This window comes from Pteropus vampyrus, unplaced genomic scaffold (assembly GCF_000151845.1).
Source record: "Pteropus vampyrus isolate Shadow unplaced genomic scaffold, Pvam_2.0 Scaffold83, whole genome shotgun sequence".
NCBI classification, from domain to species: Eukaryota; Metazoa; Chordata; class Mammalia; order Chiroptera; family Pteropodidae; genus Pteropus; species Pteropus vampyrus.
In genome coordinates, this window is record NW_011888864.1 from 4,615,766 (window position 1) to 4,627,254 (window position 11,489).

General features: G+C 33.0%; 1 protein-coding gene across 7 annotated transcripts in view; it reads left to right on the forward strand.

The window, feature by feature from the left end:
* FGF14 (fibroblast growth factor 14) overlaps window positions 1-11,489 on the forward strand; it is a 580,805-nt gene that overhangs the window by 427,450 nt on the left and 141,866 nt on the right. The window contains exon 2 of one of the 7 annotated variants that reach the window (XM_023532432.1): window positions 3,709-3,725. The exons of the other annotated variants lie outside the window; for them this stretch is intronic. Coding sequence (XP_023388200.1) covers window positions 3,709-3,725 — 17 coding nt within the window. The remainder of the gene's footprint in view (window positions 1-3,708; window positions 3,726-11,489) is intronic. 7 annotated transcript variants of the gene reach the window in all.

Sequence of the window (11,489 nt, forward strand, 5' to 3'; positions counted from 1 at the left end):
TTCTTTAAAACTTCTTGAGAGTATACATTGTAAACTCATTAATTTTAGGTCTTTAAGGAATTTAAGCATACACTTAAAGCATACACTGAATTTATCTATAAGCATGTTATCTGTAAGCATTTCCATTTAGCTGCATTGAATAAGTTGTGCTGTACTGTATTTTAATTTTCATTTAGTAAAATATTTTCCAGTCTCCATTGTGATTTATTCTTTTACTTGTGATTACTTAGAAGTGCTTGTTAAATTTTCAAATATTTAGAGATTCTCTGGTTATCTTTTAATAACAGTGAATCACTAAATTTCTAGGTAAAATCCATCATAATCAGAGAACAAAGAAATATGTGAATTGACAACAAAAGTTTTTTTCAGTCACCAGATGTAACATTTTATGTACATCTATTATATCATTTGTTAATTATGTAATTCCAATATCCTTTTTAAAAAATTTATGTACATATCTCTGCTTTGGTCAGTTACTGAGATAGCTGTGTCAAAAATCTCTCATTATGATTGTGGATTTTTCTACATTTCCTTTAGATCCGTCAGTTTTTGACTTCTTTATGGGTTGATATGAAATTATTATATCTTACTGGTAGATATACCCTTTTATCATAATATATAATTTTTTTGTTTTGCTTTCTTTGGTTTAGTATTTGGATAATGATTATTTTTCATATTTTTAACTTTTCTATATCCTTATACTTAAGGTGGACATCCTGTAAACCTGGATTAATTTATTTTTTTGCTTTATCTTTTGTTTTAAATACAGTCTGACAATCTCTGACTTTTCATTGGAATATTCAGTCCTATTTATATTTAATGAAATTACTGCTATAGTTGAATTTAATTATGTCATTTTAACATTTGTTTTCTATTTGTCTAACCTATTCTATGGTCCTTTTTCTTTGTTTTTTGGTATTATTTCAATGAGTCAAGAATATTTTTATTACTCCATATTCTGCTATTATTAGCCTGAGATTTATAAATCCATTACTTTATTTTACATATTTTATATACTTATATTTTGGTGATTACCCTGAATATTACCACATCTAATGTTGACCTAGTAAAGTCTAATATAAATTTAAATACTTACCACTTTAAATACAATATTACAAACTTAGTATAATTGGTCATTTAGTCTATCTAGTTTTTTGTTTCTTATTGTCATGCTTTTATTTCTACATATATATAAAATTCACATAAATTATTATTACTTAATACACTCGATGTTTCCACTTTAATTGCTCTTTATTTCTTTCTGCATTTTTGTTTCCACCTGCTATTTTTTCCTTCTGCCTAAACATCTCGTTTATATTATTATTATTATTTATTTTTTTTAGAGCAGTCTATGTATTATGAATTTGGTCAGTTTTATTTGTATGAAAATTTATTTATTTTTTAATCTTTGAATGGTATTTTTCCTGGTTGTAGAATTCTAGATTGGAAGTTATTTTCTTTTTTCACTTTAATGATGTCATTCCATTGTCTTCTGGCTTCCATTATTTCCTATTGAAAATTCAGCTGTCACCTTAAAATTTTTCATTTGAAGGGAATATGTGTTTATTTTTCTCATGTTGCTTTTAAGATTTTTCTCTTGCCTTTTATTTTAGCAATTTTATTATGATGTGCTTAGTTGTCATTATATTTGTATTTATCTTACATGAAGTTTACGGCATATCCTGAATCTGGGATATAAGGTTTTATGTCAGCTTTAGAATCTTTGTATTATATTCAAATATTACTTTATCATTCTTTCACTTCTGTCTTTCTAGAACTTCAATTACTTAAATGTTAGATTGTTTCATTATGTCCCACATATTCTTACTCTCTTCTAGATTTTATACATTATTATATGTTGTGCTTATGCTGGATATTTTCAACAGGGTTTTTTTCAGTTATTTAATACTCTCTTCTTTTACTTTCAAACTCAGCTATCAACATTTTAATTTTCATTGTGATATATTTTTTTCAATTTTAGAAGTTTCATTTAATTATTTCAGTTTCTGGTTAGATCTCCATTGTTTTCTTAAATATATTAATCACAGTTATTTTAAAGTTTGTGTCTGTTAAATTTATTTCTGGACTACCTAAGTGTCTCTTTTTATTTACTGTTTTTCTCTTGGATCTTTTTGTACTTTCTTTGGTATTTTTGGTAATTGTTATTGAGTGTTGAACATTTTGAATATAAAACTGTAAAGACTATGATTTTATCTTCCTTGGAGAAGGTTGTTGGTTTTGTTTTGTTTTGTTTTGTTTTTTATAGATAGAGTAGGGGCAGAAAACCCCAAATTATCCCAATATAAATTATATTTGAAGTTGATTTTCAAGTGTGTTTGTGTGTATATTTGTCTATTTGTGGTTTGCTTTTTGGCTCATGTATACCTTTTTAGGGGTTCTAGTTGAAGGCCTGGATGTTTAACGAGGCAAGCATGACCTCTAATTTTTATCTCCTTAGCATTGTGGCCTGCCAAACCTTTGTTTTGGTTTTCAGCCTTTTTTCCTTTCTCTACTTCTGAAATAGCAAATTCTTGAGAGAGTGATATACAATTCTGTGCTTACCTCCTTATATTGTCCTTTTTGTTTGAAATATTGGCCTCTCAAATCCTGATTGCCTTCAAGCAAATTTATTTCTTTTCTCTTTTAAAATTTCTAGCTTTCATATTTGGTAGGAAAGTTGATCTTATACTGGTTAATTGTTCACAACTAGCAGTGAAATTGCTCTTGTTTTAAATTCTAACTTTCAGAGAAATTGGCAATTAAGAATGATCTCCCTTTTTGGTTGCTATTTCCTAATATAGAAAGAAAATAACTAACTATCTTGACAAAAATAGAATTTTTCTGATTTATAGCTATGATCAACTCTTCAGTACTAAATTTTCATGTAGGTCATTTATATTTGTTGGAAGAAAATTTATGGCCAGTTTTGTTGTTGTTGTTGTTGTTTGGTTATTTAATCTTTTGAAACATTACCTACTGACTGAATTTATTTTAAGTTTTAATTTCTAATAAAAAATCTGGGGCAAAGATGGATATTTTTATTAATAATTATTTCTGAATATACGTCTTTTGTATATTATATGTGCCAAGCTACTATACTGCTAATACTGTCAGCTGGAGTTATTTTAAGCTTTTTGTTTTTTATTGTAAAAATTGGAGTATTCTTTTATTCTCCAAATTTATTCCATGATACTTGCTAACAGAAACAAAGTTATAGATCATCAAAGCACCTTTAAAAATGTTAAAAAATAAATTGTGAGTTTATCTTGTAAAGAGTAATATAAAGTTTCATGGATGTTTTAATTTGTGGATATCTAATTATAAGAAGGATGAAATGGCAGATCCATTACTCCAAGCTGCTCTACATTACCCTAGTGAACAGGTTTATTCTTACTCACGAGCACTCTAGAGAGACTGGAGTAGTCCTTACAAGAAATCAGAGTATTCCTACTTGAATTCTATGGCTCATTTTGATTCTGGTGCTAGCTTAGGCCCCAACCCCACCTGCCTTGGTCTTCCAGAACTCTTTCAAATTAGAGTTGTGTTATTTTGAGTAAGTGAATCAGTTGTTCTAGTCTTGAGTATCTTTATATGTAAAATAAGTTAAATAATGTCTATTTTACTTACCTCACAAGACTCAAATGAGATAATGCATAATGCATGTGAATATATTTTGTAAATTGACAAACTCTACGTACATACAATGAGGTCAAACCCTGGACCTGGTTAAATCTAGTACATCTGTTAATCAGAGCCCTCCTCTTCCATATGCATAACAGCATGTCTCCTAGCACAAAATTTTTCAATTTCCTTTCTAGGAATATTAATATAAATCAGTTTGGAAATCTAGGCTGGGAGGAAAAGGTAAAAGTTATTGGTTACTTACCTTCATATTTCTTATCTTTATTTGTACCATCAAATATTTTCCTATGTCTTGCCTAGAAGAAATTTTAAAAATCAGTCAGTTCAATCATCTTATTTTACAGATAAGATAACTCACAAATATAGAGAAACCCCACAAATTTGAGTTTGCCAGAGCCAGATAGAAAGGATTCTCCCAATTTGTTTTGTTGGTGTGTTATGTATATGTCACAGCATTGTACCATTTCAGATAAAACACACACAGATACACACCTGTGTCTGCCTTTGTTCATATATATCCATACTGAAAAAATAAATTTCCTCAGGCTGTAAGAAAAATATTGACTTGAGGCATTTAAAAGGAAATTAAGTGATCGGTCTTCAAAAATTGTCGAAACTCCAATGGATTTTTAAAAATTATGACTTATACTTTGGAAAAAGTAAAAGGATTCTTCCCAAGCAGTCATTAGGAGATTAAAATCTCTGAAACATATACCACATCAAAACTATGACAAAAGGAAGTACAGTTAGGTCTCAATTTAAGGAAATCCAGAGGTAGATATGAACATTAACTGATTCTCAAAAGTTGAATTTTCAAAGATAGATTAAGGAAATGATTTATTTTAAAAGTCCCAGATTTTGTGAGTTGAAAATAAAATCTATAATGGATAAATTAATATTCTCTATGTGGCCCTTAAATGGGAAAAATAAGTGTTATTATCTATTTTCTTTGTTGTCTTAGGTTACTGTAGAGTTAACATTTTTTTTCTTTTTCTATACTAGGCTCTCAATGATACAGATGCAAATTATGCTGGAAATGCAAAATTAGAAGTTGTCCAGTACTAAAGAAATGCAAATGTATTCAACAGTGTTGTTTATTGACACCATCGCTTTTGAGTAGAATTCCTCCTCAGCTTCCTTCCTTCTTTTCTTTATTTAAAAGAGAAAACTTATTAAATATCCAAAGCCATTATCGGAAGTTTGAGAAGCTCAATTTCCCAAATGACAACCACTTTAAATTAATTAATAACAGAGTCTGTCAGCAGGTTTATGGGAAGCAATATAATGTGTCATAAAGAGCTTCTTGGCATAGGTTGTAAATGAGAATGGACATTTCTTACAGTTTCACAGTAGTAGGACTGACTGTGGGGCAGGATTTTGTTTCTGTGTACTTTAGACAAGGATGAGTCTTAGTTCATCTTTAAATTGTGGTGTTCACTGCACTAACAGATAACCCCTAAAATATTGTCGACCATGACTATTTTATAAGTCTATGGCCCATACAGAAGCTATTTCTTCAATTAGCATTACCAGCAAACAAAACAAATTATTGTTACAATGATCACATGAAAGTAAATTTAAAGTTTTGCTATCATGCATTTTCATTTTCCTATATTCTCTTTCATATTTGTACATTATTTTAATCATAATGTGGATACAATCCAATTTTAGCAGAAGTTAGTAAATCTCAATTGAGTTAAGATGTATTAAAGCGTCTTTAAAACTCTATAGGGCCATTTCAAATGCAAAGGAAGCCTGTTGCTTTTAACACTCTTACATGTGTTTCTATATCTCTACAAGGGGGAATGCACTTTTCAATAAAGGACAGGAAAGGTTGGGAGAGGCTGCAGTGTTTAGTGAAAGTGTTTTCACAAACACAGAGGGCCTACCTATGTGATGCCTCTGGGAAGCAACGATACAGTACCCTCCTTTAGATGTTAGTGGTCCAGTGCAAGTGCATTAGTTTATTATTGATGCTGTAACAAAGTACTACAAATTCAGTGACTTAAAACAACACAAATATATTATCATAATTCTATAGGTTAGAATTCTGACAGCTTTCATTGGGCTAACATCAAGATGTCAATAGGGCTGCTTTCCTTTCTGGAAGCTTTAGAGGAGAATCCATTTCTTTTCTTTCTTCAGCTTCTAGAGGCCATTTGGATTCTTTGGCACATGGCCATTCCTCCATCCTCAACGTCAGCAGTGTTGCAGCTGTCCGATAATTATTCCAGTTACATCTCCCTTATACTATCCTTTTTAGGGCCCTTGTGATTACACTGAGACTCATCCAAATAATCCAGGATAATCTTACCATATTAAAGACCTTCAACCTATATACAAAGTCCCTTTTGCCATATAAGGTGACATATTCACAGATTACAGAGAATAGGATGTGGACAACTATGGGGAACCATTGTTCTGTTGACGTAGCAAGACAATTCCATGAACAGATAATCAAAGTACAATCAATGTGATGACAGCACTTGGCCCTAAATTATCATGAGAACATAATGCAAACTGACTTCATGCAAGGCTGGGTGCAGAGGGCAGAAAAGAACTGTGAAAGTAGGTATGGGATAGAGAGGTGATGACAGAGTGACTAGGAAAGAGCCATTTGAAAAGATGCAGAAGCTGGCTTTAAACAGCAGGCAGCCAACATAGAGAGCAAGCTTCTGTTGAAATTCATCTTATCATTTCTACCACCTACATAGCTCTCACATCTATGCATTTGTTGCCACCCCACTGCCCCTGCCTTGGAGAAAGGCCTTGCCACCTCTAGCATGGTCACAGGGATAGTACGTTAACTGCATGTGTCATACCCTACAGTCTAACAACCAGAGAAATACTTTAAGCCATGGGACTTTGTCACTTGCCTGCTTTACTGTATTGGCATACTATAGTTACAGGATAAAATTCATTTTGACATAATTAATAGACCCTTCCCCTCTCCAAGATTTGGATAGTTATCCACCATTTCAGCCTTATTCCTTTAACTGAAGTATGAGATTCATATATTATTACCCTGCGATGTCAGTTGGCCAAATATCTTTATGTCCACTTTACAGAGATATTAGCAGGTTATAGCTGACTCTCAGTGTTCTTCCCAACAGTGTGGTAAGGCCAGTCCACTGTCAAACAGCAGATTTTGTTCCTGGGGAGTTCATGGATTCAGGGACAAACTGCCTCATTGTTTTCTGCAAATTCATTTTCCCTTAAACCAGACTAACATTGGGATCGGGGTTTTTTGGGGGCACCATAGTGAGTCATAACAAGTTTAATTCCTTTTACTTCACATGTTCAATGGCCCACATAATTGCAAAGCATAGGCACTTCTCTGCTGTTAAGAGAATTATCCAGTTAAGAATGTCTTGATCTTAATTAGCTTTTACTAAGCCTTTTCTGATGACCAAATAATAGGTGTCGCTAGCTGATAAACAATAAGGGTGAGGACTATTTCCTTTGCTTCTAAAACACTTTTTAAAGAATCTACAAAGAGAACATATAGAAATCTTCATATCAAAAGTCTTTCTGTAATATATGGTAATTTTTCTTACGAGAAAATTATGAGTTTGAATAAAGAATATGTTTTCTTAAAAAACGAAGAAATTTAAAAAGAACATGTTTCTTTTGCATTTTTGTATTGGCTATGAATTGTCCATTTTCTTATTATTTTCTTTACCCCGCTATGCAAACTCTGGATATCTTAAACTTTAATCATTGCTACTATTAACGATTATGCTCTACGCCCTATGAAATAATTGGATAACTTTCCTCTTTGTCTATGTCTCAATCTCTTTATCTCTGACATACATACTCTGGCTCTCTGCACTTATACATACAGCTCTCATCCCACATCTTTTTCCTCTATTTCTAATATGCCCCAACAGAAGCATTGATTAGAAGATCCATTCCTCTATGACTGGTGGAATAAATGAAAACTCTGTAATTATTTACTGCTACATCTAGCAGCTTTAAAAACAGATATGGAGCCTGGATTCACAAGTTACTATGTGAACTTGTCAAATTCCTTGTTTTGTTAAGTCTCAAATATGTATTTAATTAAATAAAATTAGAGTAATAAGAATTGACTCGTATGGTTTTCTAAGGATTATGTCAAGTAATGCTTATAAAATTCTTAGTGTTGTGCTTAACACATACTGAGTAATGAGTAAATGACGGCTGTCATTATTACTGTTACTATTAGCATCACCATAACTATTACATATTGGAAGATATGGAGCAAAACATGACGACTGTTCTTTCTGAGTGGGAATCATAGAGGGGTGAGGAGAGAGAAGAGTGCATTCTAGTATTTCTAGGCATGAGGGTGCTTTTAGGAACAAGGCTGCTATGAACTGTTCCTCTGAAATCTTCTAGTCTGAATGCTGTCTCACACAGTTGGGAGAGGGATAGGCAAGGGAATTGAGAGGATCTGGGAGTCTGGAGTGTGGTGACTGGAGGGGCCCTTATAGAGGAAGAGGCACAGGCAGAAGGTAGAGTCTCCCCACACAAACTACCCACCCCACTGTATTATTGTTTCCAATTTTACCAAAGATTTGGAGATTTCGATTTCTAAATTCTTATAAAAGAAGCAGTGAAAACAAATGGAGAAAAAGTAGGAAATTTTAATCTCATTAGTGGGCCTGCCTTAATGGGCACACCTTACACCCCTTGTCTTCTTACAGATGCAAAAACAGGCTCTGAAAGGTTAGACACTTATACAACAAACCAGTCTGGAAAGAGAGTACCTGACTCCACCTTTGTCCCGAATCCAGGCTTTTTGCCTCCACCCCAAGTCTCATTTTTGCTAGCGTCAATACTGCAGATGTCTGAGCAGAAGGCTAGTGGAAGTGCATGGATCTCTCGGCCTGGTCGTTTTGCTATGTAAGGCGTGGCCAGGCTAGTGCTCAGTTACAGGGTCCCCCATTGATCTGGTCTGCTTTCATGAATGTACAGAGGCGTAAACTCTGTTCTCTGACTGGGAAACATTTTGTTCCAGCATGTAGGTTGTGTGGGAGTAGAGTGTTGTTGTTATAACCCATATTGTTAGAACCTATTTTATGCTGTCCTCTCTGAGATTTGAGGGTTCTTTTTTTAGTTTCAATTTTATTTAAAGCTTTGCCTTTCTGGGATGACCTTATGAACTTCAAATCTCATTTGAATGGAGGGACTTAGATAAACAGCAGTCACCAAATAGCTCTCTCTGGCACAATGCAGAGCAAAATTGACATAAAGATTTTATGAGACTTGAGAAGGTAGCATTAGTCCATTCATAAGATCAAGGTTTTCTCAGGTGCCAGGAAATGCTTTTTGAAAATGGAGTTTATTAGTATGTGAGCTGATGAGGATAGAAATGAAGCCATTGTACGAGAATACCCCAAACCTCCCAAAGAAAGCCTGAAATCTGTACACTTCAGGCCTTGGCATAAGACAAGGTTTACATCGGAACTCAACTATAACATTTTTCACTATAGAAAAGCTCTGTTTTTGTTTTATTTTGTTTTGTAGTGTCTAAGTAAATTGAACTTGAAAGCAAAACAAAGATGGTGTAGTAAAATATCTAATCAAGGAAACAAAGACAAGTTCCCCACAGGGAGGGTTAAGAAAACATGTCATAAACAGGGTGATATCTAGGCAAGGCCTTGATGTAGGGTAGTATTTCGACAGGCGTAGAGGCAGCGGAAAGAGTTTGAATAAAGATGTGTATAATAAATATGAATGTGTATAGGCAAAGCAGCACCACAAAGCAAAGACACTCTCAGAGCCCAAAACATGTTCATTAAAAGTTTCTAGGTCAAGTTAGCATATAGTAAAGCTCCATTCCCCTTTCTCTTATCTGATGAAACATCAACTTGACATTTTGCTTTTGAACTGTGTTTTGTAATTTGCTTCCCAACATGGAAATGAATAAATTTCTTCAAGTATGGTTTTATAAGCATGCTCAATTTTGTCTCTTCTATTTACTTCTGCATTTCATGAATAAATTTGGGGGTGAAAGATAATTTTATAATTCCTTTTAAACTTTAAACTCTAGAATATACATTTTAGTATTGATGTTGAGAGACAAAATTTACAACAGATTTTATTTCTTCAAATATATTAGTACATGAAAAAAGACAATAGCTCTCCAGGGAGGTGGAAATTGTAGTTTAGATTTTTCTTATCTGTTTCCGTCCTAAATCAGTAATCATGATAGTTAAACTTTATTTTTAAATTGATAATCCCTTTGAAGCTTGTACTCTATTTTACATAAGTAAGAGACATATATCTCTTAAGAAGTGTTAACCTAAAAATAAAAGGCCTTTCAAAATGAGAGGCAACAAGCATTTATTGGAAATCAAAAAGAATAGCTATTCAGAACAAACTGACTCAAGCAGAAGCCCTGATTAGGAGGCAAAGGCAAGGGGTATTTATGTAAAAGAGAAGGGAAACAATTATATCAAAAGAAGGAAAGCATTTCTTTTGGTGCAGATAACATAACATAGTGATGTTTATTCTATAGTATGTTTTAAATTTTCAGTCCAGTAACTGTCAGTCCAGTAGTCATAATACATGCTTTGTTGTTATGCTCACAAACAGTTCTTTGAGACATAATGTTGCTTTAGGCCAAGTCCAAAGATTGTTTTGCTCTGTTTTAACATTCTAAGGGTTTGAGGCATAAGACATGCAAGGCAGTTTTTCTGGGATGGCAGCTCCGACTATTTTAAAGTGGCTCCATTTATATTATTTTTTTACTAAAGTATTTTTTAGGTTTTTTTTTTTTTTATCAGAAGGTAATTTCAAAAAGAAAATGTGGCCTTTTAAAGTTGTCTGCCTTTGAATTGATCAGGGAGATACTAATTTATTTAGCTAACTGAGCACATTTCAGAAAAATACTGACAGAGACTTAAAGCTTTTTTTTCTTCTGTCAATGATCTTATTGCATATCCTTCCTTCATAAAACAACAGAATAAGCTCCTTTAATATTATTTAAATTAATTAATCTTTGGTGACAATGTCAGTAGAAATTATCTTGAATTACTGGAAGTCAGAGCATTAAAAAAGTCTTCCAATACTAGACCACAACCAGCCTTTAAATTTCATCACACCCACACTACTAACATTCCCTACAGCAAAGCTTAGAATTTGGGATTTGGAAATTTAGAAACACAATCAAATGAATTTCTCAGGTTAAAATTTTTAATCTATTTTCTCCAGGGCTCAGTGTGTGTAGAGTAGTAGTTTGCAGTTGATAGCATTCTCTAAAATGTCACAATATCAGATCACTTCTCTGCTAAGAAAAAACAGAGAAAACATGCTTCCTGTCACTCCAGTGCTTAATGTACCAACTGCTTAGCTTCAGTTGCATGCGTGCCCGGAGCTACCTACAAATGGCCTTCAGTCTTATATTCAATTATCCGAAACCCTCTAATCCATCCTGTCAGTCAGAATGTCTTCAGAAACTATTTCCCCCATGAGGATATTGGCCGATGGCATTCTATAAACGAATATTTAAGTCTTATATTACATTTTATCTCTTTTCTGTCTAATCCAACTTGAAGTCCACAGGAAACTAAATTTCTTAAGGAAGAAAACACCTGAAGCTTCCTGATAGATCTGGGTCTTAATGTTATCTTTTGTATAGACTTAGAATTAAAAAAAAAGATTTTAATTTTTTTATACACATATGCTGAAAGACTCAACTGAGATTTTTAAATGGATAAAAATATTGGCATTTCTATTACCTACCAGATTATATTATCAAAGGAAAGAAAAGGACAGGCATAAGCATGCACATAGTTAAGTGGTGTTTCTGAGTGTAGTGTTTTAAAGTTTTGTTTTTCATTTTTCTCTGGCCATTCTCC